At 49.7% G+C, this 20766-nt stretch overlaps 1 protein-coding gene across 8 annotated transcripts in view; it reads left to right on the top strand.

The window, feature by feature from the left end:
• The window catches only part of LOC137538056 (protein starmaker-like), a 131650-nt gene that overhangs the window by 98824 nt on the left and 12060 nt on the right, over nucleotides 1-20766 (top strand). For 5 of the 8 annotated variants that reach the window (XM_068260020.1, XM_068260016.1, XM_068260019.1 and 2 more), the window contains 2 exons: nucleotides 12305-12445; nucleotides 12533-12568. The exons of 2 other annotated variants lie outside the window; for them this stretch is intronic. In XM_068260020.1, the coding sequence (XP_068116121.1) occupies nucleotides 12305-12445; nucleotides 12533-12568 (177 nt within the window). Of the gene's footprint in view, nucleotides 1-12304; nucleotides 12446-12532; nucleotides 12569-20766 lie in introns of those variants that run through there. One more of the 8 variants, XM_068260021.1, reaches the window with a different exon arrangement.

The raw sequence follows: 20766 nt of genomic DNA, 5'->3' as shown, positions 1-20766 counted from the left end.
TCAGAAGATCTACGATAAAGAATTGTTGACGTGCATAAAACTGGAAAGGGTTATAAAAGTATCTCCAAAAGCTTTGCAGTTCATCAGTCCACAGTGAGACAAATGGTCTATAAATGGGGAAAGGTCAGCACTGCTTCTACTCTCCCTAGGAGTGGCTGTCCTGTAAAGATGACTTTAAAGGTGCGCACACACGCACTACTATAGAGAACGACGGGTCCGTCAGACCCTCCCGCTGGCAGCGTTCTCCCGACAGTAGTGCGTGTGTAAAGTCTGTCTGCAGACTGATAAGGCTGTTTCTGAACGATCCGCTCAGTGGATCGTTCAGAAACATGTCTGCCGACAGACTGTACACACACTCTACTATTACTGAAATGCCCACCCAGCGGGAGGGTCTGACGAACCCGTCATTCCTTACAGTAGTGCGTGTGTACACACCTTGATAGTGTCAGCTAAAGAGCCCCATACACATACTCAACAGCAGTCTTTTATGCTGGGGATACACGGGACGTTTTCCCCCTTATCAATCGAGCCACTGATGTCTCGATTGATAATTTACGACAGGTCCGATGACCCCGCTCGATCCCCGTGGGCGGACAATAGCAGGGAGTCGAGCGGAAAATAAGGAAGCGCCCGTGGGGACGAGTGGGAATCGATCTGAACGGGGACGCGGCGGGAGTCGATCAGGCGGCTAATCGGCCGCCGAATCGACCAGTGTATCCCCAGCATTAGGTTCTCACAACTTTTCTTGTGAAACACCTAAAAAAAATCTCTTGCTATTGTTCAAGCAGCTCATAAGACTGATAAGAAGTCAATTCAACATTTGGAGTACATTTGAATTCGGCGCTGGTAGACTTGGGCGCAGGATCCAGCTGTTATATGGCTGGTCCTGCTTCTGCACAAGTCCGGGCCGAATTAATTACTATTCCCCCTCCAGGCCGCCATGGATAGTGGGGGAATGAAATAATTCGGCTTCCAGCTATTGCTGGAAGCCGAATTATTATGATTTTTCAGCAACCTCGGCTCCGTCTTCTGACGGCGCCGACGTTACTCACTGAGCGCCACTATAGACTGAATCCCTTTATAGTCTATGGCGGCGCTGGCTGCGCCCAAATCTAACAGCGCTGAAAGCACTGCTCCGAACATTTGGATTGACTTCTCATCAGTCTTATCAGCTGCTTGAACAATAGCATGAGATTTTTTTAAGGTGTTTCACAAGAAAAGTTGTGAGTGCCTAAAGGTAGCCATACACTGGTCGATTTGCCATCAGATTTGACCAACAGATACAGTGGCTTGCAAAAGTATTCGGCCCCCTTGAAGTTTTCCACATTTTGTCATATTACTGCCACAAACCTGAATCAATTTTATTGGAATTCCACGTGAAAGACCAATACAAAGTGGTGTACGCATGAGAAGTGGAACGAAAATCATACATGATTCCAAACATTTTTTTTACAAATAAATAACTGCAAAGTGGGTTGTGCGTAATTATTCAGCCCCCTTTGGTCTGAGTGCAGTCAGTTGCCCATAGACATTGCCTGATGAGTGCTAATGACTAAATGGAGTGCACCTGTGTGTAATCTAATGTCAGTACAAATACAGCTGCTCTGTGACGGCCTCAGAGCTTGTCTAAGAGAATCTTGGGAGCAACAACACCATGAAGTCCAAAGAACACTCCAGACAGGTCAGGGATAAAGTTATTGAGACATTTAAAGCAGGCTTAGGCTGCAAAAGATTTCCAAAGCCTTGAACATCCCACGGAGCACTGTTCAAGCGATCATTCACAAATGGAAGGAGTATGGCACAACTGTAAACCTACCAAGACAAGGCTTCCCACCTAAACTCACAGGCCGAACAAGGAGAGCGCTGATCAAAAATGCAGTCAAGAGGCCCATGGTGACTCTGGACGAGCTGCAGAGATCTACAGCTCAGGTGGGGTAATCTGTCCATAGGACAACTATAAGTCGTGCACTGCACAAAGTTGGCCTTTATGGAAGAGTGGCAAAAAGACAGCCACTGTTTGCCACAAGCCATGTGGGGGACACAGCAAACATGTGGAAGAAGGTGCTCTGGTCAGATGAGACCAAAATAGAACGTTTTGGCCAAAATGCAAAAAGCTATGTGTGGCAGAAAACTAACACTGCACATCACTGAGAACGCACCATCTCCCCTGTCAAATATGGTGGTGGCAGCATCATGCTCTGGGGATGCTTCTCCTCAGCAGGGACAGGGAAGCTGGTCAGAGTTGATGGGAAGATGGATGGAGCCAAATACAGGGCAATCTTGGAAGAAAACCTCTTGGAGTTTGCAAAAGACTTGAGACTGGGGAGGAGGTTCACCTTCCATCAGGACAACAACCCTAAACATAAAGCCAGGGCAACAATAGAATGGTTTAAAACAAAACATATCCATGTGTTAGAATGGCCCAGTCAAGGTTCAGATCTAAATCCAATCGAGAATCTGTGGCAAGATCTGAAAACTGCTGTTCACAAACGCTGTCCATCTAATCTGACTGAGGTGGAGCTGTTTTGCAAAGAAGAATGGGCAAGGATTTCAGTCTCTATATGTGCAAAGCTGGTAGAGACATACCCTAAAAGACTGGCAGCTGTAATTGCAGCAAAAAGTGGTTCTACAAAGTATTGGCTCAGGGGGACCGAATAATTACGCATACCCCACTTTGCAGTTATTTATATGTAAAAAAATGTTTGGAATCATGTATGATTTCCGTTCCACTTCTCACATGTACACCACTTTGTATTGGTCTTTCACGTGGAATTCCAATAAAATTGATTCATGTTTGTGGCAGTAATATGACAATATGTGGAAAACTTCAAGGGGGCCGAATACTTTTGCAAGCCACTGTAGATCCCTCTCTGATCGAATCTGATCAGAGAGGGATCGTATGGCTGCCTTTACTGCAAACAGATTGTGAATCGATTTCAGCCTGAAACCGTTCACAATCTGTGGTGAAGGTGGTGCTGTCGCCCCCCCCTCCCCCGGATACATTACCTGCTCCGGCCGGCGCGACTCCCCCCAGTCTCCGCTGTCTTCTTCTCCGCTCTGGTCTGGTCTCCGGATCCGGCAGGCTTCACTTCTTCCTGTCTGGGGGAAGTTTAAACAGTAGAGCGCCAGGGGCGTTTCTAGGGTCCTTGGAGATCGGGGGCACCTGTGGGCACCAGGCGGGGAGTTATATGCGCGTGCCACGGCAAAAAATGGGCGTGGCCACGAGGTGAGTGGACGTGGCCATGGGTGGGGCCAAATGTGCATGAATTTAGCAGTGGTGTAAGCTACAGATAACGGGCCTGCCCATCGAAATATTGGATGGAGCCCCCTGTCCTTTATTTAGATAATTTACAATCAGTATAGGCATAGATCAAAGATGTATACGCACATACAATTTTGATTGGTCAATCACTGACCCTCAATTTTACCACCCCCGTGCAGTAAGTGGGCCAACAGACAATGAATTTTATGAACAGAGCTAAAATTGGCTAATCAAAATTGTATGTGTGTACCAGGCTTTACAGCTAATACTGTACATACTGAAAGTAGCAGGGATCAGCATACAATACAGCTGGTTTACAATCAGTAAAGGCACAGAGTAACACCTTACACTGTACACACTGGAGGTAAATCAGCACACAGTGCAGGCACTAGAGAACAGTGTATACTGTACATACTGTAGGCAGCAGAATTCAGCACACTGCAGCTAGCGTGCCAAAAATATGAGGATCACGTTGTGCGGCGTGCTTATCGCGCCGCACCGAAAAATGGGTGGGCCATGGACCAGAATATAGGTGTGGTAACGGGTGGAGACAAATTTACATGAACCTAGCAATGGTGGGACATTAGATTATGACAGTGGTGGCGAACCTTTTGGAGGCCGAGTGCCCAAACTGCAACCCAAAAGTCACTTATCTATCGCAAAATGGCAACAGCAATTTAAACTAAATACTGTACAAATGTTTTAACTCATACATGAACATTATGGAAAATCCAAGTTGAAAATAAACTGTGAAGATAAACAATTTCATCCATCCTACTCCTGAAAAATGTATTCAATTTTTTAGAACCTCCCAGTTTTATTTTCTGTTTTAAAAAGCTAAAAAAGTAGGTTTAATGCTATTGTCTCATATGATAAAGATTCAGCTTTTCCCATAGTCTCGCAGTTAGCAATGTGACCCCCAACAAGACAAATTCAGCAATCATGAGGCCCCCAACAAGACAAATTCAGCAATCATGAGGCCCCCAAAAACTATGAGGCCCCCAACAAGACAAATTCAGCAATCATGAGGCCTCCAACAAATCATGAGGCCCCCAACAAGACAAATTCAGCAATCATGAGGCCCCCAACAAGACAAATTCAGCAATCTTGAGGCCCTCAACAAATCATAAGGCTCCCAACAAGACAAATTCAGCAGTCATGAGGCACATAAATAGACAGCATTTCACATAAATAGGCAGAATGCCCCCTTAATATGGTAGCCCCCCAAGTTAGGTAGTGGGTGACAGGGACCCCCATGTTAGCTAGTAAGTGACAGGCACCTCCAGTTAGGTAGTGAGTGACAGGGACCCCGATAGTGAGTGACAGGGAGCCCCTTTAGGTAGTGAATGAGTGCCAGGGAGCCCCTTTAGGTAGTGAGTGAGTGCCAGGGAGCCCCCTTAGGTAGTGAGTGAGTGCCAGGGAGCCCCCTTAGGTAGTGAGTGAGTGCCAGGGAGCCCCTTTAGGCAGTGAGTGAGTGCCAGGGAGCCCCTTCAGGCAGTGAGTGAATGCCAGGGAGCCCCTTCAGGCAGTGAGTGAGTGCCAGGGAGCCCCTTCAGGCAGTGAGTGAGTGCCAGGGAGCCCCTTCAGGCAGTGAGTGAGTGCCAGGGAGCCCCTTTAGGCAGTGAGTGAGTGACAGGGAGCCCCTTTAGGTAGTGAGTGAGTGACAGGGAGCCCCATTAGGGAGTGAGTGAGTGACAGGGAGTCCCTTTAGGTAGTGAGTGAGTCACAGGGAGCCCCTTTAGGAAGTGAGTGAGTGACAGGGAGCCCCTTTAGGGAGTGAGTGAGTGACAGGGAGGCCCTTTAGGTAGTGAGTGAGTGACAGGGAGCCCCATTAGGCAGTGAGTGAGTGCCAGGGAGCCCCTTTAGGTAGTGAGTGAGTGCCAGGGAGCCCCATTAGGGAGTGAGTGAGTGCCAGGGAGCCTCTTTAGGGAGTGAGTGAGTGACAGGGAGCCCCTTTAGGGAGTGAGTGAGTGACAGGGAGGCCCTTTAGGTAGTGAGTGAGTGCCAGGGAGCCCCTTTAGGTAGTGAGTGAGTGACAGGGAGCCCCATTAGGGAGTGAGTGAGTGACAGGGAGTCCCCTTTAGGTAGTGAGTGAGTGACAGGGAGTCTCTTTAGGTAGTGAGTGAGTCGCAGGGAGCCCCTTTAGGAAGTGAGTGAGTGCCAGGGAGCCCCTTTAGGTAGTGAGTGAGTGCCAGGGAGCCCCATTAGGGAGTGAGTGAGTGCCAGGGAGCCCCTTTAGGGAGTGAGTGAGTGACAGGGAGCCCCTTTAGGGAGTGAGTGAGTGACAGGGAGGCCCTTTAGGTAGTGAGTGAGTGCCAGGGAGCCCCATTAGGGAGTGAGTGAGTGCCAGGGAGCCCCTTTAGGAAGTGAGTGAGTGACAGGGAGCCCCATTAGGCAGTGAGTGAGTGACAGGGAGGCCCTTTAGGTAGTGAGTGAGTGCCAGGGAGCCCCTTTAGGTAGTGAGTGAGTGCCAGGGAGCCCCTTTAGGTAGTGAGTGAGTGCCAGGGAGCCCCTTTAGGTAGTGAGTGAGTGACAGGGAGCCCCTTTAGGTAGTGAGTGAGTGCCAGGGAGCCCCTTTAGGGAGTGAGTGAGTGAGTGACAGGGAGCCCCTTTAGGTAGTGAGTGAGTGCCAGGGAGCCCCTTTAGGCAGTGAGTGAGTGACAGGGAGCCCCTTTAGGTAGTGAGTGAGTGACAGGGAGCCCCCCCCCTCTCCCCCCCCCTCTAGCCGCAGCCGCTCCCCCCTTACCTTGCAGACAGTGTGTGTCAGTCAGACCTCAGGATCAGCGGTGACCCGACCAGTACGAGCGGGCGCCGGACGCACCCGCTCTATATGCGGAAGTGATGTCACTTCCGCATATCAGTGCGGGCGCTGGGTCCTAGCGCCCGCACGATTGGTCGCCGGCTCGCCGCCTGATCGAGGTCTGAGTGACGCGGCGGCGGCTGGAGGGAGCCACTGACAGAGGGGGTGGCGGCTGGGGAAGAGATCCGTGGCACCCCAGGACAGATTGGGGGTAGTGCCCCCCCAAAATAGGGCTAGCGACGCCCCTGTAGAGCGCCCTCTACTGTTTTAATTTCCTGCCGGGACAGGAAGAAGTGAAGCCTGCCGGACCCGGAGACCAGCGCGGAGAAGAAGACAGTGGAGACCGGGGGAGTCGCGCCGGCGGAGAAGGTAATGTATTGCAGCTGTATTGCGTCGGTCGTCGGGCACTCGAACGCCGCTAGCGACGCGCTCCCTACCCGCGGGCGATCGACGGTAATTTCCCGCATGGAGCAATCGACGGGACCGATCTATTTTGGGACGAAATAGATCGAAATTTTGCGTTAACGTCAACGATTTGACAGCAGATTCGATCCCAGTGATCAAATCAGCTGTCGATCGGCGGGGGAATCGGCCTAGTGTATGGCCAGCTTTATGCTGGGCATACACGGGTCGATCCGGCGGCCGATTAGCCGCCGGATCGACTCCCGCCGCGTCCGCGCGATCGAGCAGGGAATCTATCCGGCAGGTCATCGGACCTGTCGGATATTATCAATTGAGCCGCGGCTTGAGTGATAAGGATACAAACTTGCCATGTATGCCCAGCATAAAGGTGAATACACACGCACTACGGAAGCCAACGATGCGTCCGTCAGACCCTCCCGTTGGGCGGACTTTCAGCCAACAGTAGTGCGTGTGTACGCACTGTCGGCAGACTGATTAGGCTGTTCGCTCAACGGATCGTTCAGAAACAGCCTTTTCAGTCTGCCTGACAGACTGTACACACGCCCAGCGGGAGGGTCTGACGGACCTGTCGTTCCCTGTAGTACAGCGTGTGTACGAGCCTTACGGCTCATACACACGTTGGATTTTTCCAAACGACCGGTCATTTGGAAAAATCCAACGTGTGTATGAGCCTATATACCCTGTTATCTGAGGAACATATAGGGTAGGCTAATTATCTTATCTTGTCACAGCTGGCTATTTGATTTGTTTATCGTGAGGGACCTGGCTACTTAATCATGTTATCTGAAGATGTGTGACTACTTGTTTTATCTGGATGCTTGTGACTACCATATCCTTTTATCTGGAAGCACATGATTTCAATATTTTAATTGGGCGGTATTGAACTACTTGATTCTTTTATCTAGAGGCATGGAACTACTTGATTCTTTTATCTGGTAGCAGGTGCGTTTTGGGTCCTATGGGAGAATGTTTTGCTGTAGTGCAGAGGTGCCCATAAGGTAGATCGCGAAGGGCTTCATGGATCCCGACCCCACTACATTTTCCATTCTGTATATACAAGTGTGCTCCTAAAATTGCACATCGGTGGATCATTTTGACTTGCTATTTTTTTAAAGTAGCTCACAAGCCGAAAAAGTGTGGGCACCTCCGCTGTAGTGGTTGTTAATCTATCTGGAAGCATGTGACTATTCATTTATTTAATCTCGAGGCACATGGCTACTTAATTCTAATATAGTAGAGATATTTCTGAAAAGCATCCGGCAACATCCCCTGTGGAAAAAAAAACACAGACAACAAAAAACAAAGGTACCGAAGAAGAAAGGATTCTGTTTTTACAGACAAAGGGGGCTCTGACGGCAGTGTGTGTGTGTGTGTGTGTGTGTGTGTGGGGGGGGGGGGGGGGGTGCAATTCCACTGTTTGCCCTAGGCGCCATATTACCCAGATACGCCTCTGATCTGATCTGCAACTACAGGAAACGTTTGATTGAAGTTATTGCTGCCAAAGGAGGTTCAACCAGTTATTAAATCCAAGGGTTCACATATTTTTTCCGCCTGCACTGTGAATGTTTACATGGTATGTTCAATAAAAACATGGAAACATTTAATTATTTAAATTAAGTCCAAACTAAGGCCCGCGGGCCGAATGAGGCCCCCTGAGGCTTTTTTACCGGCCCCCCCACACACAAAATGTATTACTTATAGATGCGGTCAGCTACATCTTTAAATATTGGTGGTCTGCATATAGAATAGCAGTGCTGGCACTACCCATCCACATGGAAGCCAGAAAGCAGTAATTCGCTGGTTTCCAATCAAATTCCACATCAGGTCCACTGCAGGTTGTCACCTGGGTATGCTTCACTGTCTGGCCCGCAAAGACTTCTACATCATTGTATGTATACTCTGGCCCCCCAGCAGTCTGAAGTATGTTGACCCGGCCCTCGACCCAAAACTTTGGGGACCCCTGACTTAGATGAAGATCAGATCAAATTGTATGACCAATTTGTGCAGAAATCCATATAATTCCAAAGGGTAGCAGGAAAAAAAGGCGCTGGCGGCTAGTTGGCGAAAGGGCGAAAAGACTCTAATGCAATTATCGTTAATACTAGGAAAAATCATAAAACATGGCGCCCGATAAATATCGTTAACAACATTACAACAGTACAGTTTTTGAAGTAGGTTATTGTTTTAGAAGCTTGCAACGTTATAGTTTTTGTCATATTTCGTTTGTATGTACATATTTTACGTTATCAAAGATATTATTATTTCTATGTGTAAAAGGGTGTTTCTGCAGAGGGAGTGGTTAGGATTAGGCACAACCAGGGGGAGTGGTTAGGGTTAGGCACCACCAGGGGAGTGGTTAGTTTAAGGAAACACCAGGGGGGTGGTTAGCGTTAGGCGCCACCAGGGGAGTGGTTAGTTTTAGGCACCACCAGGGGAGGGCTCTGTGTGAGAGTAGGGTTGGGTTAAGCAGTAATGTTGAGTTACGTAATGATTTTTAACGTTAATATCTTTTTGTTATCATCTTTCGTCTGTTTTTTTTAAAACTGTATTTATCGTTAACCAGGCTTGACAATGATGTTTATAGTTATTAAAATTTCGTTATTCACTGGCGCCATTTCGTTATCCAGCCGGGACCTTTTTTCCTGGCGCTTTTTTTTTCATGCACGCTTCCAAAGGGTTTACATATTTTTTTATTGCTACTGTATATAGGGAAGAAGGGCCACCTGACATTAAAGAAGATGGTTACAGTGTTAAACAAGTTACGTGCTGCCATTGAGCCAATGCATATCATTAGCAAACAGCAGCTCCTTCAACAAGTTGAAACAGTTGGGTGCCAGCTCCCGGGTATTGTACTGCGGATACTATCTTAACTGCCTAGATGAGCATATAGCACCCCGAAAAGAAAAAGAAAAGGTGAAATTAGGAGGGATAGGGTCAATGTTCTCCAGCACCAGCGGCAGGGATTCCAAAGTATGCCCCTCCCCCGATTGTGCCCGCCCCAGTATAGGTAGTAATACTTATACTATACTTGGTATGCACCAAGTATTAGCCCCCCCAAGTATAGGTAGGTATATGTTTCCCTAGTACTAGGTAGCCCCCCTCCCCAGTACAGATAGCAGATGTGCCCAGAATATAAGATAGCTCCCCCCCCATATGCAAAATTGCGAGCGGATTGTGGTATAGTTTACGCACCTCTCAGCGTCACAGTCTCTCTTCAGCGGGGTTGCAGCGTGCCCTCTCTATGACTCCTCCAGCAGCATCACATAATCAGAGATGTTACACGAGGTGGTGAGATATACTTGTGCTCCGCTCACAATCAGGAATGTGTATGACAACCAGCGAGCGTTCCTTTTTAAAATCTCTAGTGTTTAAAAAGCTCTTGGGGTGTGAATCAGCCCTAAGTGCTTTTGAAAATAAATACATCCCTAAGAATACCCCCATGAAGAGATGGCCGCTTCTGTCAGATTTCTACTACCTACTTCTGTAAGTGACAGCAACATAGGAGAAAAGTAATTCATGGCTCATTTTACTCTGGAAAAAACATACTTCTTATTTGTTTGTTTGCACATATTTTAAATTTTACAATTTTTGCCATAGTGCCCCTTTAAGCTAGCTCATTTTAGAAAGAGACCAAGACGCTCTCTCTTAAGGTGGCCATACACTGGTCGATTTGCCATCAGATTCGACCAACAGATAGATCCCTCTCTGATCGAATCTGATCAGAGAGGGATCGTATGGCTGCCTTTACTGCAAACAGATTGTGAATCGATTTCAGCCTGAAACCGATCACAATCTGTGGAGCTGCTTCCCCCCCCCCCCCCCCCCCCCTGCATACATTACCTGTTCCGGCCAGCGCGAGGCGTACGAGAGAGAACGGCGCCGGAGACTTGGGCGCAGGACACAGCCAGTATATGGCTAATCCTGCTGCCGCACAAGTCCGGGCCGTGTTAATTACTATTCCCCCTCCAGGCCGACATGGATAGTGGGGGAATGAAATAATTCGGCTTCCAGCAATAGCTGGAAGCCGAATTATTGTTTTAAAAGCAACTTCAGATCCGTCTTCTGACGGCGCTGAAGTTACTCCATGTGCCTGCGATAGCCGTAGTTCCTATTACGGCCTATGGTGGCGCCGGCTGCGCCCAAGTCTCCTGCGCTGCTGCGCCCAAGTCTCCAGCGCTGGATTTACCGTGTTCGAGCGCGAGTCCCCGCTGTCTTCTTCTCCGCTCCGGGCTCTTGACCGTTCCTGCAGCTACTGAACTTCCTGTCCAGGGGAAGTTTAAACAGTAGAGGGCGCTCTACTGTTTAAACTTCCTGCCGGGACAGGAAGTTCTGTGTAGCTGCGCAGCCGGTCCGGAACCCAGCGCGGAAAGAAGACAGCGGGACCAGGGGACTCGTGCCGGCCGGAACAGGTAATTTATACCCGCTGTATTGCGTCGGTCGTCGGGCATTCGAACGCCGCTATCGACGCACTCCCGACCCGCCGGCGATCGAGAAAAATCTTCTGCACGGACGGATCGTCGGGAACGATCGATTTCGGACAGAAATCGATCGTTCTGTCAGCGGTGTGTGCGGCAATTTCACAGCCGATTTGATCACTGTGATCGAATTGGCCGTATATCGGCTGGAAAATCGTTAGGTGTATGGGCCCCTTTACATTGTTCCTGCTCTGAGGACATTATAGTGTCTTTGGCCTCGATTCATAAAGCATTACCGCATGCGTTATATCGCCCAAGCGGTAAATTACTGCATGGTATGTTGTTGATAGTGGATTCATAAAATTTAACTCATGTTTTACGCATGTTTTACCGCATGCGGTAAAAGTGTGGTAATAGCGCGGTAATGAAAACGTTGTTTGTGTCGGTAAACTAATTGAAGTGTATTCATTAAAAAAAAAGGGGGGGGGGTGGAGGAAGGAAGCGATAAATAACATGTTGTTATCACCAGAAAAGACCTGGCGAGTTTGCTCTACCCAGTAGCATTTTAGGTGACAAATGGAGCCCTGTCACCTTAATGTTATGGAATTTTTAAGGATACAGAGGAGGAAGGGTGGTTGTAATATCATACATTTACAAAAAAAAAATCAAAAAAAAATTATATATATATCAGGTAATAACCGTTTGCTGTTAACCATTACTTTACATTGCGCCCATACTATGCAGTCCGGGCCGGCAAGGAGTTATATAGCCGAAAATTGCATTGAAAGAATAGCCGTGCCTAATTCATGCAGCGCTTTAATCACCTGTTCGATACATATATATATATTATAAAAAATAAGTTACGTGTCTAAAACTGCCCACTTCTACCCAGCATGCACCTTGTCATTAGGAAGTCAGCGGCAAACTACCATACTCAGCAAATTATACCGACAGCTTTCCGCACCACACCGCACACTTACCGCACACTAAAGCCCCATCTAGATGGATTAGCCGCCGGATCGACTCTTCCGCATCCCCACGCGTACCCACCGCGTCCCCGCTCGTCTGCGCGTGCGTCGGGTTCGATACCCGCTTGTCCCCGCCGGCGCCGCTTATCTTCCGCTCCATCTCCCGCTATTGTCCACTTGCGGGGGTCGAGCGGGGAATCGAGCGAGATCGGACCTGTCGGATCTTATCAATCGAGCCGCTGATGCGGCTCGATTGATAAGTAAGATCAGCACGTGTAGACCCAGCATTACCGACTGCTATCGCAATCTCACCTCGCACTCAGAATTTTTTTATGGATTCACTGCAAAAACCCTCATTTACCGCTAGTGGTAATTTCCCGCCCATCTCTGAACTACCGCACTCACATTTATGAATCAAGGCCTTTGTCTTTAATAGGGACAAGGAGTCCAAGTGTAACAGATTTCATGAGGATGGGTATATGGACATGGTTCAGATGCATCCAGTGGAATCTAGCTGCATGGTACCCACTGAACAGACTCCTCCATGTTCTCCTGGCACTGCCACCACTGTTCCCAGGTAAAGTAAACCGAACATAAACAAGAAAATATTATATACCTGCCTATTCTTAATAAACTTCTAACCTTCTGTCCTTTCCCCCCCCAGCATTCACTCTGATATTCAGTCTAGTAGACACTGAAGGTAAGACTCGTAGATATTTTTTGCTTACTCATTTGAAGTCATTAGTCTGAATATAAACACAATCTGAAAACAAACGATGTAAAAAAAATGGTAAAACATGATTTTCGCACCAAAAACGTGATTCCTGTTAAAGGACACCTGAAGTGAACGTGATATGGAGGCTGCCATATTTATTTCCTTTTAAACAATACCAGTTGCCTGGCAGTCCTGCAAATCGTTCATGCATCAGTAGTGTCTGAATCACATGCCAGAAACAAGCATGCAGCTAATCCTGTCAGATTTCTGTCAGAAACACCCATTTACTTGCTTGTTCGGGGTCTATGAGTAGAAGTATTAGAGGCAGAGGACCAGCGGGACAGTCAGGCAATCTGCATTGTTGAAGATGTAAAAGGAAATACAGCAACTTTTCCATATCCCTCTCACTTCAGGTTTCCTTTAAAGCAAATCTGAAGCCACCCTGTAAAAAAAAAATAGTCACCTACGTAAAGGGAAGGCTCTGGATTGCTCCTCCCCCCGTGCTTCCAAAGACATAGGGCATTCATACTGCGCATGCGTGAGTGTGCCTTCATGTGTGCGCAGTCAAGACCCGCTCGTCTTCGAATGTACTCAGGGATTTTAGTACTTCCAAACCTTCATGAAGAGTTCCGAACACATATTCAATCAGTTGGTCGCATAACTTTCACGGGGGACAGCGGTGGACCGAGGGCACAGAGAGAGGATCGGAAAGGCTCTATGGCCGGAGTCAGGAACCTTTTTGGCTGAGAAAGCCATAAGCGCTACATATTTTAAAATGTATTTCTGTAAGAGCCATACAATATGTTTCAAACTGGGACAGTGCGCATGCGCAGCAGAGGGCTCACGTCCCTGTTGCTATGGTGATGTTTATACAGTTGATCCACTGGGTAGCGGGAGTGTCAAACATGTCTTCAGCTTCTCTTGGGTTTCAGCAACAGCCGCAATTTCCCAGAGCCAGACAGGAGAAATACCGACTAACAGCTTGTACAATTAGCTAGCTGACTTGGGGGTTGATTCACTTTGTAGGACGAGATCCCCGCACTTTTAGGACGAGATCCCCGCACAAGTGATAGACAGCCTATTGGGCCAATGAAATTGCGAGGATCTCATCTTACAAAGTCACTGGACCTGACAGGGTCTAGAGTGGGACAATTGAAGCAGCTGTTCGTTTTGAGGGAGCGCGAGTTAGTTAGTAGTGCATGCTACAGCAGTTGCATGCCTACTTTGAAAATGTCACTTGTGCTGCCACACTAAGCAGCGCTGCTTGAGCAGTGTCGCTTAGTGAATTAACCACCCTGGCGTTCTATTAAGATCGCCAGGGCGGCTGCGGGAGGATTTTTTTTAAATACAAAAAAAACTATTTCATGCAGCCAACTAAAAGTTGGCTGCATGAAAGCCCACTAGAGGGCGCTCCGGAGGCGTTCTTCCGATCGCCTCCGGCGCCCAGAATAAACAAGGAAGGCCGCAATGAGCGGCCTTCCTTGTTTTGCTTACATCGTCGCCATAGCGACGAGCGGAGTGACGTCATGGACGTCAGCCGACGTCCTGATGTCAGCCGCCTCCGATCCAGCCCTTAGCGCTGGCCGGAACTTTTTTTTCCGGCTACGCTGGGCTCAGGCGGCTGGGGGGACCCTCTTTCGCCGCTGCTCGCGGCGGATCGCCTCAGAGCGGCGGCGATCAGGCAGCACACGCGGCTGGCAAAGTGCCGGCTGCGTGTGCTGCTCTTTATTTGATGAAAATCGGCCCAGCAGGGCCTGAGCGGCAGCCTCCGGCGGTGATGGACGAGCTGAGCTCGTCCATACCGCCCGGCTGGTTAAAGGACACCCGAAGCGAAAATAAACAAATGAAATAAACGATTGTATCTATCTTCCTTCTCCTAAAAATGACTTTTTAAGATATTCCACAGTTTTATTTTATGTTTAAATCTACTTTTTAAGTTTTAACTGTTTTATTGTTTATGCTCAATGACACATTCATTGAACTATGCCAGAGCTAATATCTATGAACTATTGACCCGCTTTATCTCTTTCCTGCTCTCAGAAGCCACTTTCTGCTAAGAAAGTGTTTTATAGTTGGAATTTCTTATCAGTAAGAGTCACACTGTAGTCACTTCCTGTCAGGACTGAGTCAGCCACTTACATACCTGATATTTAACTCTTTCAGGCAGAGAAAGAAAAAAAGGAACACAGCATAGTTATTTGTGTGCTAGGCACTGTACATACACGTCTATCTCATTGTGTCACCACACGTCACTTCGGGTATCCTTTAACCCCCTACTGATTGATCTGTGAGCCAGATGTAGCCATCAGAAGAGCCACATCTGGCTCCAGAGCCATAGGTTCTCTACCCCTGCTCTATGGGATCCAGAGCCTTTCTTCTCCATATGTCAGTATTCTGGTTGGCTTCAGTTTTACTTTAAAAGTGAACTTTTGCAGGAGGGGTTGAAGCATAAGTAAAATTTTCCAACCTAAATGGAAACATATATATATATATATATATATATATATATATATATATAAAACACACACACACACAATTACAGGGCCGGTTCAAGCCTCAATGTGGCCCTGGGGCAAAATTAACCTGCCCCCCTCCCCCACAACATATTCACCCCCTGGGCCCCTGAGTCAACTGCCACCCTCCCCTCAGATCTCCCTCCCCCCCCCCCCAACATCACTGTACTCCCTGGGGCCCCCACATCGTTTTTTCTCACCTGTCCCGGTGCGCTGCTCCGTTGGCCCATGCACTTTTGTCTTCATCCTCGCAGGGCCGCCTTTTCTCAGTGACCCGGTGCATGTTATTACCTAATGAGCTGCAATGGGTCATAGTGAAGAGGCAGTGATCAGGTATGAAGATGTGGAGAATGCATTGAGCAGCACGCTGGGGTATTTAGCTTCTATGCTGACAAAACTTTGCAGGGGCCCTGGGGAGCACTAGTCAAGGGGAGACCTGGGGGGCCCAGCAGCACTTGGGGGCCCCGGGAAAATTGCCCTCTTTACCTCTATGGTAGTGCCGTCCCTGAATAATTACTTGCTGCAACCTAAGCACCCTGTGGCCCCTTTCCAAAAAATGTGCCCCCCCTTCCCCTGCACTGGAGTGGCACTGTCCACCATCGGGTCATGACCTCTGATAGCACCTTTATGCTCCTGAATGCTGATCTTCACATTGCAAATGGTGTTTTGCACACATAGTAACTCACATGGGCATTCCACGCAGGGCCGGCCCGCCCATGAGGCGGGGTGAGGCGGGTTCCTCAGGCGGCAGGATGTGGAGGGGCGGCACCAGATGAAGTGGCTGTGACTGTCTGAGCGGGGGGAGCCAGAGCCGCGGTGAGGGCAGCCCGACCTCTCCCTCCCTCTCCCCGGGCCGCCCTCCATGCTCCCCCCTCGGACTTTAGGCAGCAGAGTTAGCGCGCAGGGAAGCGCTGCTGTACACAGCCTGTTACTCACCTCCCTGGATCCGATCGCCGCTCCCGCCCTGCTGGTCTCCTCTCTGCCTAGCCGGCTGATACACACGCGGCTGCTTCCTGTGACCAGCAGGGCGGGAGCGGCGATCGGATCCAGGGAGGTGAGTAACAGGCTGTGTACAGCAGCGCTTCCCTGCGCGCTAACTCTGCTGCCTAAAGTCCGAGGGGGGAGCATGGAGGGCGGCCCGGGGAGAGGGAGGGAGAGGTCGGGCTGCCCTCCCCGCGGCTCCGGCTCCCCCCTCCGCCATTATGAGGGGGCACCTACCTGGGCAAGCTACCTATCTATCCTATACTGGGGGGCACCTACCTAATCTAACCTGTTTTGGGGGCAGCTACCTATCTATCCTATACTGGGGGGCACCTACCTAATCTAACCTGTACTAGGGGCAGCTACCTATCTATCCTATACTGGGGGGCACCTACCTAATCTAACCTATACTGGGGGCCAGCTACCTATCTATCCTATACTGGGGGGCAGCTACCTATCTAACCTATACTGGGGGGCAGCTACCTATCTAACCTATACTGGGGGGCAGCTACCTATCTAACCTATACTGGGGGGCAGCTACCTAATCTAACCTGTTTTGGGGGCAGCTACCTATCTATCCTATACTGGGGGGCACCTACCTAATCTAACCTGTTTTGGGGGCAGCTACCTATCTATCCTATACTGGGGGGCACCTACCTAATCTAACCTGTACTAGGGGCAGCTACCTATCTATCCTATACTGGGGGGCACCTACCTAATCTAACCTGTTTTGGGGGCAGCTACCTATCTATCCTATACTGGGGGGCACCTACCTAATCTAACCTGTTTTGGGGGCAGCTACCTATCTATCCTATACTGGGGGGCACCTACCTAATCTAACCTGTTTTAGGGGCAGCTACCTATCTATCCTATACTGGGGGGCACCTACCTAATCTAACCTGTACTAGGGGCAGCTACCTATCTATCCTATACTGGGGGGCACCTACCTAATCTAACCTATACTGGGGGCCAGTTACCTATCTATCCTATACTGGGGGGCAGCTACCTATCTAACCTATACTGGGGGGCAGCTACCTATCTAACCTATACTGGGGGGCAGCTACCTATCTAACCTATACTGGGGGGCAGCTACCTATCTATCCTATACTGGGGGGCAGCTACCTATCTAACCTACACTGGGGGGCAGCTACCTATCTAACCTACACTGGGGGGCAGCTACCTATCTAACCTATACTGGGGGCAGCTACCTATCTATCCTATACTGGGGGGCACCTACCTAATCTAACCTGTACTGGGGGCAGCTACCTATCTATCCTATACTGGGGGGCACCTACCTAATCTAATCTGTACTGGGGGGCAGCTACCTATCTAACCTATACTGGGGGGCAGCTACCTATCTAACCTATACTGGGGGCAGCTACCTGTCTATCCTATACTGGGGGGCACCTACCTAATCTAACCTGTACTGGGGGCAGCTACCTATCTATCCTATACTGGGGGGCACCTACCTAATCTAACCTGTACTGGGGGGCAGCTACCTATCTAACCTATACTGGGGGGCAGCTACCTATCTAACCTATGCTGGGGGGCAGCTACCTGTCTAACCTATGCTGGGGGCAGCTACCTATCTAATCTATACTGGGGGCACCTACCTAATCTAACCTGTACTGGGGGCAGCTACCTATCTATCCTATACTGGGGGGCACCTACCTAATCTAACCTGTACTGGGGGGCAGCTACCTATCTAACCTATACTGGGGGGCAGCTACCTATCTAACCTATACTGGGGGCAGCTACCTATCTATCCTATACTGGGGGGCACCTACCTAATCTAACCTGTACTGGGGGGCAGCTACCTATCTTACCTATACTGGGGGGCAGCTACCTATCTAACCTATACTGGGGGCAGCTACCTATCTATCCTATACTGGGGGGCACCTACCTAATCTAACCTGTACTGGGGGCAGCTACCTATCTATCCTATACTGGGGGCACCTACCTAATCTAACCTGTACTGGGGGGCAGCTACCTATCTATCCTATACTGGGGGGCAGCTACCTATCTAACCTATACTGGGGGGCAGCTACCTATCTAACCTATACTGGGGGGCAGCTACCTAATCTAACCTGTTTTGGGGGCAGCTACCTATCTATCCTATACTGGGGGGCACCTACCTAATCTAACCTGTTTTGGGGGCAGCTACCTATCTATCCTATACTGGGGGGCACCTACCTAATCTAACCTGTACTAGGGGCAGCTACCTATCTATCCTATACTGGGGGGCACCTACCTAATCTAACCTGTTTTGGGGGCAGCTACCTATCTATCCTATACTGGGGGGCACCTACCTAATCTAACCTGTTTTGGGGGCAGCTACCTATCTATCCTATACTGGGGGGCACCTACCTAATCTAACCTGTTTTAGGGGCAGCTACCTATCTATCCTATACTGGGGGGCACCTACCTAATCTAACCTGTACTAGGGGCAGCTACCTATCTATCCTATACTGGGGGGCACCTACCTAATCTAACCTATACTGGGGGCCAGTTACCTATCTATCCTATACTGGGGGGCAGCTACCTATCTAACCTATACTGGGGGGCAGCTACCTATCTAACCTATACTGGGGGGCAGCTACCTATCTAACCTATACTGGGGGGCAGCTACCTATCTATCCTATACTGGGGGGCAGCTACCTATCTAACCTACACTGGGGGGCAGCTACCTATCTAACCTACACTGGGGGGCAGCTACCTATCTAACCTATACTGGGGGCAGCTACCTATCTATCCTATACTGGGGGGCACCTACCTAATCTAACCTGTACTGGGGGCAGCTACCTATCTATCCTATACTGGGGGGCACCTACCTAATCTAATCTGTACTGGGGGGCAGCTACCTATCTAACCTATACTGGGGGGCAGCTACCTATCTAACCTATACTGGGGGCAGCTACCTGTCTATCCTATACTGGGGGGCACCTACCTAATCTAACCTGTACTGGGGGCAGCTACCTATCTATCCTATACTGGGGGGCACCTACCTAATCTAACCTGTACTGGGGGGCAGCTACCTATCTAACCTATACTGGGGGGCAGCTACCTATCTAACCTATGCTGGGGGGCAGCTACCTGTCTAACCTATGCTGGGGGCAGCTACCTATCTAATCTATACTGGGGGCACCTACCTAATCTAACCTGTACTGGGGGCAGCTACCTATCTATCCTATACTGGGGGGCACCTACCTAATCTAACCTGTACTGGGGGGCAGCTACCTATCTAACCTATACTGGGGGGCAGCTACCTATCTAACCTATACTGGGGGCAGCTACCTATCTATCCTATACTGGGGGGCACCTACCTAATCTAACCTGTACTGGGGGGCAGCTACCTATCTTACCTATACTGGGGGGCAGCTACCTATCTAACCTATACTGGGGGCAGCTACCTATCTATCCTATACTGGGGGGCACCTACCTAATCTAACCTGTACTGGGGGCAGCTACCTATCTATCCTATACTGGGGGCACCTACCTAATCTAACCTGTACTGGGGGGCAGCTACCTATCTAACCTATACTGGGGGGCAGCTACCTATCTAACCTATGGTGGGGGCAGCTACCTGTCTAACCTATGCTGGGGGCAGCTACCTATCTAATCTATACTGGGGGCACCTACCTAATCTAACCTGTACTGGGGGCACCTACCTAATCTAACCTATACTGAAGGGCAGCGACCTAATCTAACCTATACTGGGGGGAAGCTACCTATCTAACCTATACTGGGGGCACTTATCTAACCTGTATTGGGGGCACCTACCTACCTAGCTAGCCTATACAGGTGGCAGCTATACTGGCTACCTATACTGGGGGCACCTACCTCACTAACCTATACTGGGGGTACCTACCTATCTAACCTACGCTGGGGGCAACTATACTGGCTACCTATATTGGAGGCACCTACCTAGCTAACCTGTACTGGGGGCACCTACTTATCCAACTTATACCGGGGGGGGGGGTGCCTGCCTATCTAACATACTGGGGGCAACTATACTGGCTACCTATACTGGAGGCAACTACCTGGCTAACCTATACTGGGGGCAACTTTACTGGCTCACCCATGCCTGGCCACCTATACTCGGGGGGGACCTATAGCTGGTTACCTATACCGGGGGGGGGGGCGCAATTTTTACACCCTCGCCCTGGGTGCATTTTAGCCTAGAAACTGCACTGTTGCCGCCGGCCTCCGAGTCCGACGACTCCGAGCTCTGCAGCCTCTCCTGTCTCCTCCAAGGCTGCATGCTGGTGACGCTGCCTAGTGCCTAAGCCTGCTGATTTGATGGCGGCGGCTGCCGCCCGCTCTGCTGCCCTGGCTGCGGCTGATTGTCACGGTCAGTCACTGAGCAGCGAGCGCCGCCGACGTGTCGATGATGATGATAAGGCTGGCTGGCTGCCGCCGGCCGCCGCTCATGTTATGTAGAAATATTGGGGGGGGGGGGGGGGGCGCCTTTACGATCTTTGCCTCAGGCAGCAGAAAGTCCAGGACCGGCCCTGATTCCACGGCATACACCACGTAGCGGCTGTTGCAAGAGTACCGTGACCTGATCCAGTTCTGATCACCAATATGTGGATGGCTTATATGGTCCCGTTTCACAGTTGCACAACATTAGCTACATGCCAAGCAAAGGAAAGTCATTCTCTTTTGTGCTCAGACATTACTATTTGCCCC

Source organism: Hyperolius riggenbachi, chromosome 11 (assembly GCF_040937935.1).
Source record: "Hyperolius riggenbachi isolate aHypRig1 chromosome 11, aHypRig1.pri, whole genome shotgun sequence".
Lineage (NCBI taxonomy): Eukaryota > Metazoa > Chordata > Amphibia > Anura > Hyperoliidae > Hyperolius > Hyperolius riggenbachi.
The sequence above is the reverse complement of the archived record's forward strand: the minus strand, read 5'-3'. Positions and strand labels throughout refer to the sequence as shown.